Here is a 17,685-nt window from a genome sequence, read left to right as displayed (position 1 = left end):
ATTTAAAAGATTATATATATACAATTATATCTGGAAGGGTATTGCTAAGTATGATATATTAGAATTACATCAAGTTATACATGGCTAAGATCTCAGAGATGATGCATTAAATACACATCAAGTTTTGTGTGTAATGTAAGTGACATTAGAAAGGAGGTAACTTAAAAGTTGCTTGTAGAGGAAAATTAAATTTAATTAGAGAGAAAGAATTAATGTTTTTGATTTGCTACTATTTTGCAGTTTAGCATTTTAAGTTTTTTTTTTTTTTGGAATATAATAACAGTGTCGTAATAAACACAGGGCGGGGCTCTTAATATATAAAAAGGAATGATGGATACGTGTTCGGACATTACAAAGATAAATAGAGATGATTTTAATTTTGAGTTATTTATCATAAGTATGCAAATAATTACGAAGAATGGACATAAATAAGTATAAAGCACTGGAGGTATCCTTTTGGAAATTATTCGGCGAGGGTCTACAGTATATAAAAGATCCTATCTCATTACCTGCTAGATGGAACTGAGGACAAAAGAACTTCAGTTTGGATGATCGATTGCGACATACGAACCGCTTGTGAAGCAAGGAGTCTAACCATCATTACATTCGCATTGCAGTTCATTTTAAGATACCAGTTAAATTTTAGTAAATTTAAATATTAACGGATTTTTTTTTCTTTTTTTGTCCAAAGATGAAGTATATTTATCAAATCTCGTTGCTCTGAACAAAATGATATGGCTGACTAAAATTCCTCATGTGTATTTTTCAAAGCACCCCTGTTTCTCAATTTGCAACTATTACTTGCTGTAAACGCTGATAGCTGCTGCTGACATGGAACGGACATGAATCTGTCATCCGGATCAAACCTAGTCAATTCGATAAATATAACAAAGATATGTTCATGCACAAAACATTAGGTGCCATGAACAAAGGACTAAGTCCCTGGGGCCCATTAACCTTATTAGTATAAAGAAAATCGTAGACTCGCTGTGAAATAGTTATTACATCAACACTGTTCATTGGAAAGTCATGATTTATAGTTCATTCTCTTCACCATGAAACAAGCTTTCCAGAGATGCTATGCATTGGGACCCATAATGTACTTGAACAGGGAAAATTAGGGGAATGTCGGGGAAATTCCTTCCAGAAATCTCTCCCATCAAATTTGGACTCCTCTGAGGTGGCCCCGGCTAAAAGTACATAATCCAAATGTATCTCGAAAAATACTATAGTGGATAAGGAATGTGTGTACCAAGTTTTGTATTGATAGACAGAATAGGTATGAGGGGAAGGCGTGTATTGGTGTGTGAGTCCTGCAAAGATCGTTTTATGCTGAAGAGAAATCATAACTTTCCAATGAACGGTGTTGATGCAATAGCTATTTCACTACGAGTCTACGATTTTCTTTATACTAACAGGTTTAATGTGTCCCAAGGACTTACTTCATTGTCCATAGCACCTAATTTTTTGTGCTTAAACATATCTTTTTTATGTTTATCGAATGGACTAGGTTTGATTAGGAAGTCCCGTTGACAGATTCATGTCCGTTCTTTGTGAGTAACAAGCGAATGACAAAGTAATTTTATGTGTACACAGATGATTGTAATTTGTTGTCGTGTGTTTTAATAATACAGAAAATGTTTGTTTAAAATAGTTGTATTTTGAGAATATTATTGTTTAGTTTTAGTGACAAGGAAGTAGAATTATTATAGAAAATAATTTTATTTATAAGTTTCTCGTAAACTATTATAATTACATTTAACCCTGCGTTACTCGCGCACGGTCTCACGTTCCGGGCAGTTTTTTTTTTTTTTTTTTTTTTATCAGTCCGTATAGTTTCCGTTTCTACCCCTCCCAGCCCAGAACAGCGACGACAAACCTTCCTCGTGAACTACAAATGAGGATTGGAAGAGCCGCTGGAGTTCCAGATCATCAGCAACCTGAAACTGTCGAAGGTAATGCTGGAAAATGTTCGTTTTGTTCGTGGAATCAGCGCAAAAAAAAAAAAAAAAAAAAAAAAAAAAAAACACAGATTTACAAGTGTCAGAAACAAGAAATACATCTACGGAGAGCGTACGGGACCAAAAGCAATGTTTTTGGATAAGTTATTTCCAGTAAAAAGTTTTTTTAAAAAGTTAGATATTTACTTACAAGTTTTTAGTAGACATTTTTAAGTACACCTATTTTTGTAGGCATGTAATTATGTAAAACATGTAATTATCTCTTAGCATACTTGCTACTGTATGCAATATTAAAGTTTGCCATAAATTTCAACGTTTGTCTTTCATTATAACCTAATTTCAGCAATAAAAAGAAAACACGGTCTCTAAGTCCGTGCGCGGGCATTAGTGTAATTTTTCTGGCCCGGGTAACGCAGGGTTAAATGCAATATATATATATATATATATATATATATATATATATATATATATATATATATATATATATATATATATATATATATATATATATATATGTGTGTGTGTGTGTGTGTGTGTGTGTATGTATGTATGTATCCAGAGTGGCCCAAAAGTAGGTATACAGTACCGTATTGATCAGCTTATTGCATTTTATATTATTTCTTATTGTTATTCATCAGGTAAACTTACTTTCTTTATTATTTGTTATTTAATGTGTTTTACTTATATCTTAAGCTCGGAACAGCCGAAGCAAATAAACCCATAAACTAGAATATTATACTTGATCAATGATATATATATATATATATATATATATATATATATATATATATATATATATATATATATATATATATATATGTGTGTGTGTGTGTGTGTGTGTGTGTGTGTGTGTTCACAAGTGCTAGAGCAAAATTAGCAGTGCCATTCGATTTCTACTAAAATTTGCTATTAAAATGATGCATAACATACTAGTGTTTCTGTTTAAGACAATTGAGTAAAACTTAAGATGGAGGACATCATTGTGATGTGTCCTCAAACATTTCCCCCCATCTCTATTCCCCACCTACATTGTTATTTTGTTCTTTTGCTGCATTTACCACTTATTAGTGTTTCCACACTTTTGGGCCATCTTGTATTTTAGTGCTATATTCTAAGTACTAAACTATGACAAACAGAAATTGTCATTTGTTAAGTAATATAAGCTATGTACTTATATAGGTTATATAAAAAATCGTAGCAACACTGTTCCTACCTCAGAGATTTGTGTCCCAGCATTATAAGCTTTCTGTGGGTGAAAAAGGAACGTGAAATATAGTACTCGCGCCGAGTCGTGAAGCTTGGGCTTTAAACCAATCATAGAAATCTTTTGCTTGAGCTCCAACACATCGGAAAACTTCGGTAAAATTTGTGGAGCCGTTTCCCGAGCGCACACTTGGAGAAACGTCAAACAGCTGAAATTCACCAACAATGTTGCCAAACTTTGAAGACATAGTAAACGAGTATATATATAAAAAAAAGCATTTAAAAATTACCAATAATAACACTGCACAACAATAACTACTGTAACAACTATTCTAAAATGGTAACAATAGCACAAAAGGTAACAACGAAAACATAACGCAACAAAAAAGAATTAACAAAACGGAACTTGACGCCAATCCGACAACACTGTGCTCTCAGGAGATGTTTTCCGTGTAACGCGAGAGAAGACACTGACAAAATTTAATGGGTGGGGGTTGACGACCGGAACACACCCTTGCGTTCTATTGGGTGGTGAAATCGGTAGATCTAGGTCAAGCTTCACGAGTCGGCGCGAGTACTATAGTAAAGTGCGGAGAGTGACAACGACTTTGTGTTATTACCAAAGTAGCAGTATCGTAAAGTAAAAGAAGAAAGTGGAAAGGTTATAACTAGAGACCGGATGTTTAGGCACTAAAAACCTGGAAAATAGGCAGGCAAGTAGGCACTTAAAATTTAAAAAATAGGCAGTAAAATAGGCATTATAATGTAACTCGAAATAATGAAGATAAGTACTCAATACCATTAAAAAATAGATTCAAGTCATAGATAATGTTCAAAGAATATAGAAACATACTTGTTTGTTAAAGAATATCTTCTTTTACTGTATATACAAAAACGAAGCTTGTTAGGCTGGGTGAACCTGAAAGATGTGCACATACTTCGGGAGGGATTCGTGACATGAAAAGAAGACAAAAAGTTCTGTTGCATGTTGTCGAATTCTGCGTCGTGTTCTAGTGACAGGGGTGCCAACTTGGAATCGAAAATCGAATCCTGACAATTGGAACGGGACATAAAGATGCGCACATACTTCATGAGATGATTAGGGATGCGCACGAGACAAGATTTGTGGCTGTCCCGTTTCGAAAATATGCTGTAAAAGTGATGTCTCGACTCGAAAAATGTATATTTTTCTATTGGAAGAGCCGTGTCTCGACTCGAATTTTTTCAGGAAAATCCTGTCTTGACTCGTCTCGTGCGCATCCCTAGAGATGATTCGTGACATTCAAGAGGACGTTTTATCTTCTTTTCATGTCACGAATCACCTCCCGAAGTATCTGTACATCTTTGAAGTTCATCTTGTATATATATTGTAACGTACCACGTGCTTGTGTTTACAAACACATAACACATAAATATGTGTGTATTATGTTATATAAAATATATTTTCCCAATGAAGGCTTATTTTGAAGAAAATTCATAGAATAGGCAATATTAGACACTAAAGCAATTATTTAGGCAGTAAAGGTCGAAATAGGCAAAATAGGCAAAATAAAATTGGCTTAAATCGAAACTATAACTCCCCGTATAAACTTTAAAGCGTTATTTTTGATCACATCGTTAATATTAAAGAATAGGCATTTTGCCTAACATCCGGTCTCTAGTTATAACAACATGTTCCGGAAAGATTAAAAACATACGTGGACGTTTGACGTGAATATAGTGCACAACAATGCTTTCAGTGTTTCGGGGACTTCGTGACGACCTCCCTGCCAAAATAAAACAACCACTTTTGGAGAACACTACAACACAAAAAAAGTCATCATCCGCATCATAAGGCTGTCTGTCCTACGACATCAACAAAGATTGACGCTCTGATGGGTATACGACGCCTTCCACACGTGTGGAAGAAAGTGATAAAGATGTGCGGAGATTATATTGAAGGAATATATCCGGTCGCACCTTTTCGAGAAAACTGACACAAGTCAAAAAACCTAAAGGTCCAAGGTCGTATCACTCACGAGAAAAATGAAATAACTCGTAACTTGTTTTAAAGTTATTTTATAATCACGAAGTTTTTTTTCTTTTATGTGTAAAAGTGTTGTAAATGTAGCTTTAAAATTATCCCCAAATTATAACAAAAATTACAAATTTTGTGGACAAAAATGACACACGTCACTTTTCTCGCGAGGGATACGAACTTGGACCTTAAAGTTTTTTTTTTTTTTTTTTTTTACTTGTGTCACTTTTCTTGAAAAGGTGCGAGGTGTTTTACTGTGCATAAAGCTAGCTAAGAATTAATATAATGTTGCAGTTACTGTTTATTCAGCCCATGTATTATAAATTTTCTTAGTTCGCATATCCATCATTTCTTTTTTCTTTTATAAGGTATATACTAATTTTATTCATATTATTCAAGCTGGTAATTTTCTTTCGGCACTTCTATGGACTAAGATGAAAAACCACCACGACCACTCCTACATTTTACCTGGATTGCTAGGTAGGTAGGTAGGTGACCTGTTCTTGTTCAGGGCCGGCTGTCATATGACCTTACAAGCTTATTCATTATTTAAAAAATCCAACATGACTTCAAAGCGAAAACATCTCACCCTTTGCAATTATACCATTAGCTTTCGGTGCCTCTACACTATTGTATGTGTTGAGCTTTCAGAAAGACGTCTCTCTCTTACTTTCTTTCTGTCCCTCCTTCCCTTTCTTTCATTTTTCTGTTGATGGTCACTGACTCCTTTCAAGGTAAGTGGATTCTTCCCAAAATTTCTCATACTCATCTATTTTTTTTATATCATCTTTCACTTTTATGAATATGTTGTAGGTTGAAGGATATCCTTTGATTAAAGACCGTTTGTTAGTCATTATTCGGTTCCATGATGCAATATTATCATAGTGCTGAAAATGTGGATATTCCTATTGTCTTATTTTCGTGATATTTATATAAACACTTTCAAATCTATGAAATCTGAAAAATTAGAGAGAATCAACATTGGTAAAATAAGAGTTCTACAAAACAAACAAACTAAAAGGAAAGTTGAGCCAGTTTATTTGCGAGAAGGAAGGGCATCTAACTAAGACTACTTTGTTCATTATCAGTCATAATTATTTGTGTGTGTGTGTTTGTATTCGTCCCAGCCACTGGGAATTTTGTGCTTAATGTATCGTGCGATGTGGTAGTTTTAGTATTAATGATGATGAGTTCTTCTTTATCCAGAGCAATGTGTTCTCCATAGGATTGTAAAATGAATTTTTATCAGGTTATAACTGTTATGGTATGGTATATTGTTGTGATTTCACGTATTCTGAAGAGAAATTGCATCTCCGTGCGTATCTTAGAAATTACTTGCAAGAAAACCGATGTGAAACAGTTAAAACGTTGAGTATATAGTAGTTTACAGTGCTGTAAATCTTTCAAGTACTGTTTGTGACTTGAATAGTGAAACTCTGTCTTCTTCGTCATAGTGGTTCCTGTAGAGTATGCGCTGAGTCAATTTTTGAATACATTTCAAGCCGAATCATTGATGATTCTAGGAGGTATGATATATATCCCGTACCCCTGTTGATTCACTGACGCTGGAGTTATATGAAAGCTGAATACAGTTGCAAATCTTAATATTTGCAGAAATATTACAGTTTATCAGTACTATGCACTATGAAACAGGTATTAGGTAACCAAGAAAGTTCGTGCTGTTTTTAGAAACAGTTACTTTTGTTGCGTAAGTGTGATCAAATTAAGTCTTATGATATCATATGTTTACATTCCTTTCAAATCTTATTCAGTAAGGTTGTTCAATGCATCACACGTTTCGCTATCAGTTTTGTAGGAAACGCAATCTTCGAAGGAACATGTCGTTGGAAAGGGGAGATTTTGACGCCTATTTTCCTTTACGAGTACAAATTAGGAAACGTAGCTGCAGAGCTCGCTTCAAGAATACGTTCCACGTTTGGAGGGACGTCAGTGAGTAAACGTACTGCTTAAAAGTGGTTCTGCCACTCTTCTTCCTAAGACGAGAGCCTTGAAGACAAGACTCGTGTCGGTCGTTCATCCACTCTCGACAAAGTCTAGCTGGAGGAGGAAATCAAGCAGAATTCTCATCAAACCTGCCAGAAGCTTACAGACTGGTTTGGAGTATCTCATGAAACCATTCAATCACATCTTCATAAACTTAGGATGACATGGAAAAAAAGCAAGTGAATTCCTCATATCCTGCCCGGGGAAAACAAGTTTCAATGGCTGAACATCTGCTTGTAGTTGCTGTCGCGTCATCATAAAGCCTCGTTCTAGGCCCAAATCTTGCCATGAAACAAACAAACAAACAAAATGATCATGTATGACAACAGAAAGAGGAAACAGAGATTAGTCGACTTCTGGTTTGGTATCATTGGCCGCTAAACTGGTTGGTGGACCAGCACTGACATAATTCACTATGAAGATCTAGAAAGCGGGAAAACTATAACAGCCCAGGACTACTCGTCATAATTGCAAAGAGTTTCAGCTGCATTACTCCAGAAGCAGCCAGCATGTGTCAACAGAAGGGGAATTCTCCTCCTCCACGATCTTGCCACCTCATACGGCAAAAGTGACTAAACAGGTGATCAAAACATTGGGCTGGGAAGTTCTGCCTCATCCCCCTTATTTCCCAGACGTCGACCCATCAGACTACTACCCTTTTTTGGCCATGAATGACCACCTGCGGAACAGCAGTTGCGAAAACGCAACGATATCACAAAGGCTGTATCGTAACTTTTGGAAGCCAATGGTGATTATTTAGAAGAAGAAAATGGATGTTTAAGATTTTTATGGGTCGTGCTTGATGAGCGACGAAAACTGCACGAACTTTCTTGGTTACCTGATAGTCGAAATATGGTATATCTGAACATGGCTGAAGAACGCACTGTGTAGCCGAAGGATGATTATCACAAATAATAATCGATGTAAAAATCAATATAGAAATGCTATTTAAGTGCTGTTTCTGGATAGTAATATTAAGATATTGTACAATATCAATATTACGGAGTTGCTGACGAAATTGTATACACTTTGAATTCCTCTTATATTTTTGAATAGCACTACACTCATACGCTCAGTTATTCTTTAGAACATGTGATGCTCCAGCTTTCGCTTTAACATCACAATTTTTCATGTCACTGATGTTTAGTGGGGCTTATATATATTTGACCTGCATAGTTCTGTTTGTTATTTGTGTTTCAATGGTATTTGTTACTTTAAATATATTTTGTATTAGCTGAGGTAATCTGAATCTGCACCGAAGATTACAGAATGGTGATTGGCAGTGCGAAATAATTTTGGTGACAACGTATATTTGTTAAAACAAGAAGAAATTGTAATTATTACAATAATATACATAAAATCTTCTACAAGTAAAAGGTAATTTAGCAAGTGAATTCTAAATCCAATATCCTGGATTTTGATTGGTTTTCTGAAGCCACAATACGGATACGAATCTGAATAAGTATTTAGAATATGTTTTAAACATTATAAAATAATTAAAACAAATTACTTTAATATTTATTTGTTGGCACAAATGAAGGTAATAATGACGCAGGAGTAATTAGCTACTTCCGGCAAGATAATCCTGCCACAGCTGAATTCTCCCAAATGTTCTGCATAATGCATTAAGTCAAATCTTGAAGTCAAGTCTAAATTCCTGTATACGTAAACTAATAGCAATAATTTTTAAATGTGGGTTTGCTAATAATAAAAAAAAAAAGTCTAAATTTTGATATCACTATTTCATGGAAACATAGATGTTTGTGTCTGACGTTGCTTACAATTAGGTCATGAAATGACGATTAAGTTAGTTATTGATTAAAGAATAAACGCCAAATCTTATGAATCGATGACACGTTCTTATTAATATGGATTTTTATGAATTCTCATGAAAAGAAGTAAAAGTTTGTGTAATCTGTAGCGGTAAATAAAATACGCAATACGAAGAGTGAGGTTGATGAATAAGTTTGAAGAATAAGATATAATTAATAATTAATAAGTAAGTTATAAATAAATAATGAAGCTACGTATGAAGAAATGAATATATAAATGAGTAAAATGATAAAATAATCAAAGAATCTAAATAATACATATTATTGTGCATATATATTAAGCTACAAGATAATCAACGCAATTCTAATTTATAATTCATGAAAGTTAACTAACTGAAGTCCATATATCTAACAAGTCATCGAAGAAAGAAGTCTAACAAACTACCTATGATCATGACCAACATTTAAACTTGAAGATTATTGATGATGATGGAAAATTATGGAATTGTGAAATAGCTTGAAATAAGTTTGTCAGCTCAAGAAATGTTTTAGTTATTGTAATTGATTATTATTGGATCTATTTTGGGAACAAAATATAAACCGTAAAATTCTAAACTAGTTATTGATTGCTTGTTTTCAGTAGTTGAGCATGTTTATATATGGATAGTTCGTGTTTAATATCAAAATTCTTTTAACCGCCTACTCTCATACACAAAGGTCTGGAAAATCTTAGGTTACATAGACCCTTTGGGGTAAGATCAACTCGTTCAACGAATCTGGATGCGTTGAAGTATATTCTTCTACAACAATGTTTCTAGTGACGACTCAAGGGCTTTAGTAAGTGCCACCTATCAACGGTCATAATGATCATTATCGATAGCATGACATTACAAATACTATTAAACGTTGCGTGAACAAAAAGAAGCATTACAAACATTCGTCCGTTCTAACAGATATTAACAGAAAAAAGTAACCGAGATGAGGCCATAAAACAATCAGAAAACGTTCTTAATACAAACAGCTTCTTAATTGTCACAAGATGACGAATCAATACAAATAACTCTTCCTGTGCTGGGAATCGAAGCTTAAGGGTAACTACTCGGAACATGCATAGGATGTTGAAACACAATTTATATTATTTTCAAGTCTTCTAGTAAATCAACTAAATTATTTGGATTATAGTAAATCTATCAATATTACTAGTGTTTATCGAAAAAAATAAGATATATATATATATATATATATATATATATATATATATATATATATATATATATATATATATATATATATATATATATGATAGATTGCTTGAGCTGGACGTAATGGCATGAATGAGTGTAAGTTCTTATAAACAGTTTTTGAGAAACAAAAGATTAAATATAGTTACTTTGTAAACATAAAAAATGTCTCTGCACGATAAGTATTCTACCTTTTAAGGTGAAATTAACATGGAAGTAGTTTTTCATCAACCTTTTTATTACGACTCCATCAAAACAATGAGATATAGCCCAAAATTATGACTCACTCTTATTCTGTTTAGCTACAGTGGTTGTTCAAAAGTGATATGTATATCAATCGACAGATCACATCGATCTAAACAAAGTGAAATGTTTAAGAGTAAATTATCATGCACACATTTTGAGAAAATCAAGAAATACGAAAAGGCGCCAAAAAAGTGAATTGTTCGTTGCCAATAATACATATATTTTGTATTCTGTTACAAGATATTGCTTATTTATTTAACGCAATGTCCTCTATATCTAAAAAACACACTTATGTATCAAATTGTATCTATATCTGTTTGTTTTCTTCTAGAGTTGACTAATATACAGTACTTTTTAAAATGAGACGCTTATTCCTGATAGTCACGCACACACTCCTAGCAAGGGCACTCATTCCCATTATCAAGACAATGTCGGATAGCTGGTGCACCTCAAGCAATGAAATGACGACAAATTCTGGTTGCTTCCGATTAATAATAATAATAATAATAATAATAATAGTAATAATAATAATAATAATAATAATAATAATAATAATAATAATAATAATAGTAATAATAATAATAATAATAATAATAATAATAATAATAATAATAATAATAATAAACCGCCAATAATACGACGGGAGTTTCAGATTTGATCTTGGCACAGTACACCTACACAACACAGAACGAATATAAACAAACTTTAATGACACGAATAATAGTACCAAGGCTTAATTCTAACCAGTGACCCCATGATCAGAGACACCCTACCTTTAATCATTAGCCCATTTGCACACTGTACCTCTACTCATACGCAATGCGCTAACATTCAACACAAACTAGCAATTTCGCGTTAAGAATTATGATATTAAAAAAAACTCACAAACGCAAATTGACAATCAAAATTTGTGGAACAATTCGGAAACCATTTTGCGATCTGCTGTCATAGTATTGCCTCCTGGGCAAAAGGACTAATCATGCAGTATTCGGCTTTGGTACGAGTTTGAAATCGAGCTACTTACGCGTTAGTAACAGCAACCCAAATTACGAAACTGATCCGAATGTAATTATATATATATTAGCGCTCCTGCTGTCGCTATAGATAAGAGGACCGAAAGCGCGTGGCGGCATTTGCTAATTGGGATGCCTCTAACACTATAATCCTCGTAATTCTAATGTCGAAACGAATACTACTTTTAATAGTAATTAGATTTTTGTTTCTAATTATATAAATTTTGTAATGTTTATACATATACGGAGGAGGAGAGATAACTGTGTTCTTTTCATTTCTTTAATCAAAAACAACAAATTCAAGATCTTTTTCTGGTGCAATAAAAAGCATAATTGATAATGCAGCAGCGTGTCGGGGTTGGCAAAATTGGGGAATTATAGGGTTTGACTGAACAATTTGGAAGAAAGATATCCGAACTTTGGTGAAGAGGAAAATAATTCTAGCAAATAGGTTTTAGTTTAGCAATCTTGTAAAACAAGTGTGGTTATGCATGAACAAAAACTGCAAAAGGATATTCTTTCCTTGAAGTTATCACGATAGTTTTCTTGGCTACCGTCACGTTCTTTGTGTTTCACAAAGTGAAAATTACTCCCGATCATGTGTCCAACGTCTAAGAACCTTGGCACGGCGTATTCTTTCCTTGAAGTTATCACCATAGTTTTCTTGGTTACCGTCACCTTCTTTGTGTTTTCACAAAGTGAAAATTTCCCACGACCATCTGTTCCACGTCTAAGAAACTTGGCAATACTCTGCATACCGATGTTCTAATCCGGGATTTAGTACAATGACATAATAAACTTTTTTAATTCCGAGCGGGATCTACGAAAGAGCGTAAGTTTAAGTCTAGTTTAAGCATAATCAGTAATAAGTTACATTGAATAGTCTGCAAATGTAGAACGGTTTATACTTAGTGTAGAACGTACACTGACTGTATATTAAAAAGATAAATAATAGGCTTTTTAACCATTTTATTTCATAGTACGCTATATTAAATTTTTATTTAATCAATCTGTTCAGGAACACGACTAAAAATATAAACTGACTTTGGTGGCAGGTAAATACGTAAATACGATTATCTGGAATGAATCACCTTACAGACATTTTCCTTTCTACCTGCTCGTATTCTGGGAGTTTGTCCATGCTAAATGACAATATCCATATATTGTTATTTTCTTAAATGCCTTAATTGGTTGCCCTCAAGTTAAGTATAAACAATGTTATAGTTGTAGCTTTGATAAATAATTAATCTTACAGAGTATCAAGAATAATAATTAATAATTGCATTAACTTCTAATACTATTTACACGAATCATAAGAAATTTAAGTAAGTGCACAATTTATTCTAAATGAATCTAAATTATTGTAAATATTTCCTACAATATCGTTCTTCGATACAGTTTATAAATTTACAGTTTACACAAATATAAATAAATACCTTCAATGTAGTTAAAAATACAGGATGACCACAGAAAGACTCGGTGATTAAACATACACTTAATGATTATGATGTGGCTAACTATTGGAACCTAGTGACGTTAGAAAAAGAAACACATCTTTTATTGTTAATGTGAAAAACACTCAACACATACATCAAAGTGATGTTCTTTCTCATGTAAGACATATTCTAACATATCAACTGGAGCAGAGCCGATGACACAAGTGATGTCAAGTCACAACTCTCTCAGGCAGTATTTCTTCCAGACATGTTTTTTTTATTTTGGGGCAGTGCTTCCCGGAACTCTGAGAGTCCCCTCCGGTGGAGACCAAATTATACGTTTATAATATAATAATAAATAGAATAGTACCAGCAGCGCCCCCCGGAACATTGCTTCCGGAAGAAACACTGTTCTCAGGTTATCAGGAAGTGGAGGTGCACAAGCAACATATTTTATGTAAACCAATAAAAGAGTTACATATACTGTATTTAACTCAGGGGACTATGTATCCACTTGCAGAAAACATTATCATGTTCTCGAAAAGTTGAAGTGTTTTATTTATGGAAATTAAAGTGTTTTTAATGATTAAGAGAGTTCATAAAGTGTTCCAAACTGCAAGAAGTTTTACAAAATGAGGAATTAGAATAATTTTCTGTGGAAAACATGATTATAGGTGGGGGGTAAATCATTATGTCTTTCACCAAAATCTTTTGCAGTGAAGAGGCAGTCGAACCAGAAGATGATAAAATACTTCTATTAAGCTGATCATACTGCAACCAAGGATAATTTGTGCTACTCCAGATGCATTCACTGAAAACATAGACATATAAATGAGTTTTTAGAATAATGTATACAGTATGTGTTATTAATATTACCTACAACTATCTTACGTAGACAATTAGCATTTTTTTAAACAAAAGAGGAAACTATTTACTCGTACTTCTTTGTAATTAAAGAAGTAGGTTATATGATTAAGAATAACAAAAGTATTTGCTTTTTAACTATTGTGGAAAATATTTTCAGAATGCATTTCTGTATCTAGGAGATAAAATATGTTCTACAATGGCTCATTGGGTTATTATAACTGCACTGTATTGTTCATTCATCTCTACGTAAAAAATAAAGAAAAAAAAGGAACAGATTGGTGAATTTTAATGAATTAGGCATCTAACAAATAACAATAATTTTGCTAGTCACATATTCCACAATTATTAAAATTTGAGAAATTGGATTTTGTGACCTAGACATTAAACGGCTTCAATTTTTACCTTATTTGAAATTTTGCTATGTTGTGTACAAATATATGGAAATTTCGAGAATTTGGTTTAATTCCATGTTGACCAAGTCAAAAAAGGCTTTATTAAATTGGGGTGACAGGAATAAGGTAAGGTTCTTCTACCTGAGAATATTACTGAACAACGCATGTGCAATGAATGTATTCAAATTAATGGCACTAGAGTTTGCGAGACACTCGTTTTATTCTTATAGATATTGTCTCTGCAATTGTATTGCAACACAAATAGATGTTTAATTAGTTAAGTTATTTTTAACAAATAAAATAAAATGAAGGCTGCTGAATACTGAAGAACTTAGTACACAATATTTATTCGTAAATTACTTAGCATAAAATTGATTAATCTAGAACAAAAACCAATGACAATGACGTAATAACAACTGTACAGAATATTCATGAACGTGATCATGTTACAATTTAAATAATACATTTCATAAGATAGAGTTAAGATCAGAACTTTAAACTTTACATACAACTAAGAACTGAAATCTTATATGAAGAAAATTATTTTGTTAGGAAACAAGTGTAAATCTTCAATAATTCCGAGTGAAACGACTACAAAATGTGATAAAACAATGAAAACTATTTTACCGCAATTTGCTGGAGAAAAGTTCGAATTTGTACAAGGGCAATTCGGAAAATAACTACCGTTAGGTTATCAATGACATACACTCGCAGATACAAAACTTTTATTATACACATTACAAAAGTACATTACATTACTTTCCAGCATATTCACCATTCAAATTGAGGCACTTTTCATGACGTTTTGCAAAGTTTGAAATTCTTTCTGCAAGAAGATCTCCCGCCCAAGAACTAAGCTACCCGCAAACAGTATTGTGAAGTACATTGTCATTGTCGAAGAGATGCGACGCAAGTCGCTGTTTTATGTGTCTGAAGAAGTGGTAGTCGCTCGGCACCAAACTAGACTTCATGGACAGTTTTGTTAATTTTCTGCATTAGTTCAGTTCTGAGTATAGTTGAGCGCCCAATCCTTGCTGCATCGAGCAGGTCAATTCGTTCATTTTTAAACATGCGACATCATTCACCTACGACACCTTCACTTATCACATTTGGTTCGTAAACACCACACAGTTCGCGATGAATCGCAGCTGTCGAAAGATTTTTCGTAATCAGAAATCGTATTATCGCACACTCTTCGCATTTCGTGAGCTTTTCTATTGGAGCGTTCTCTTCCACACGTTATAGCGGACGAGTGAACTACAACACAATCTTCTCCTTCTACTGCTCACTGTCTACTGAACATCTTAACTACTGCACACAGTGCCACAGGACTGACGGCACTCTTCACCGTTATTTCTCGCGTATGAGCAAATGGAAGTTTATACCGAATTGCTCTCGTAAATATTATAACCATTTAGCTTGTAAAACAGAAAATAAAGTATGTTTTCTGTTCTCAGAAGTAGTTATTTCTTTTCACAACAAGGACATACGAATGTAATTTCTTCGCCAATGTCTAGCCAAGACAGTGTTTATGGTTTTTCATGTATATCGTACCATGTGTCGTGCTCCCACCTGCGTCTGATTGAGTTGCAGGCATGTTGTTTTGCAATGTATCTCTGAAAGCTAGATAGAAAACTAACTACATTGGAAATGTTCGTAACTTTGAAAGTGTAACCTAAACAATCTGCATAATCTTTAAAAAATCCTTCAAACAGACAGTGAAAAGATTGCAATTTACCTTGTTTTGAGAATTACAACAGTAGGTTTTTGACTAAACGTTTATAACGGACTGATACAAGAATGCTAAATCACTAGAACAGCTAGCATAACAAACTCGTACCTGATGCTGTTACCTGTAAATGGGAGTTTATAAATCTCGAGAAATTTACATTGCTACTTAATCTGGGTCTCATTGTGATCACTTACCTTATTTTTTTCCCTTATTGAACTATTGTAAATCATACTATATCTACAAAAAATTATAAATAATTTATATTAGAAAGTAACATTATGTTTTTATATACGCTGTTAAACGTAAATTTGAAAGAAACGTTTCTTATCTGTGTACCGAGACAGTATTTTCTTAGAAATGAGATTTGGTAATTCTCATTCGTAAGGAAAGCAACAGTATATTTTCTCGTTCCACTTTATACAACCTCATCTACTTTTCTTCATTTCTCATTAATGAGAGTTTCAAAGTCTTGTTTCTAAGAAAAGATATTCTCGGTGCTCAAATAAGAAATGGTTTCTCATATTTGAGAAAGTATTTTAACACTGTAGTATTAATAGTCCAACAAATAATATAAATTATATTTACCGACAAGGTTCAGCATTCACATTGTAACTATCATCCTGGTTCGTTGAGCTTGTGCGATGAATTTAATTGTAATAGATCTTCGACGATCATCTGACCTAAAACAATATCAAGAATATAGAACGGTATCAATTTTTTCATGTATAATATTTACATGATAATGAATGTTTCGTGTAAATTATTATCTATTGGACCTATTTCTCCTTCGAAATTCCTGATGAAAATTAATTTAGAAAATATCCAGTTGTACTTTATGGCTTTACTTAACATTTATGTTCAAGAACAAAGTAATGGTAGATGCTAGCAAGCTGGACATGGTTCACCGTATACCTCAAAAATATTAAGCATGGTCTTCAAAAACATGTAATACTCAACTTAATATCACGTGCAGCCACTTTGATTGACTACATAAGCTACTCTCAAGCAAGTGTCCTTAGGTACGGTGCTAAATATCAGTTCAATGTGTGATGCCTTGTGCTAGCTTTCGATCTTGGCATAGCTGAACAATGAAGACCAATTGGAGATCAGGTATTGTCCCACCACATATCCTTAAGTGCTCGAAAATGCTGAAGTTCATAGTCAAGCTGGAGAACATATAGAGCTAGCACAGCATGCTACGTTGCTCTGGCATTATAGCGTCACGTTTAGCTTTTCTGGAAAGTGAGACCCTACAAAATGTCCGAATGAGGTCAGAGGAAAATGTGGACTATGTCATGAATCTACAACGCACTACTAACACTTGAATAGAGATCAGAGGCGAACGGCATGAATCTATAACGCATTGATTCACCTATATACCAGAATGCCTGGTTTAGGTCGTGTATGGCGAGTAGTAATTACGAGGAGCGATCAGAAAATAAAGTTACAAAGCCTACAGTGAAACATATATATTATTTCATACAACCAATACAGCCTACAGATAGTACATACATCAAGGATATTTTTTAACGTAGTTTCCATATGGGTTGAGGTACTTATTACATCCTAGGATGAATTTGAAGATGCACTCCAGGAAAAATTCCTGTCCTTGTGTGTTCAGCCACGTTGTCAAGAAATATTTCCGGTACTGCAGAATATCGTGCTGAATGTGACAAACGTTTCCGAACGACATTCATAATTCTGCCATCAGATGCCGTAATGTGGTACTCCTGATGTCCTGAATTAGCTCCTCTACCCGAGCTGTGTTCAAATCTGTTGATGCCGTGCTGAGTCGGTCACT

The 17,685-nt window shown here is 33.8% G+C and overlaps 1 protein-coding gene across 1 annotated transcript in view; it reads right to left on the bottom strand.

The window, feature by feature from the left end:
• Positions 1 to 16,443: 16,443 nt before the first annotated feature.
• LOC145694039 (uncharacterized) overlaps positions 16,444 to 17,685 on the bottom strand; it is a 34,087-nt gene continuing 32,845 nt past the window's right edge. The window contains exon 5 of the mRNA XM_081770176.1: positions 16,444 to 16,564. Coding sequence (XP_081626302.1) covers positions 16,486 to 16,564 — 79 coding nt within the window. The 3' untranslated portion in view covers positions 16,444 to 16,485. The remainder of the gene's footprint in view (positions 16,565 to 17,685) is intronic.

Source organism: Thermobia domestica, chromosome 9 (assembly GCF_964235325.1).
Source record: "Thermobia domestica chromosome 9, izTheDome1.hap1.1, whole genome shotgun sequence".
NCBI classification, from domain to species: domain Eukaryota; kingdom Metazoa; phylum Arthropoda; class Insecta; order Zygentoma; family Lepismatidae; genus Thermobia; species Thermobia domestica.
This window is presented reverse-complemented; position numbering and strand designations above follow the sequence as displayed.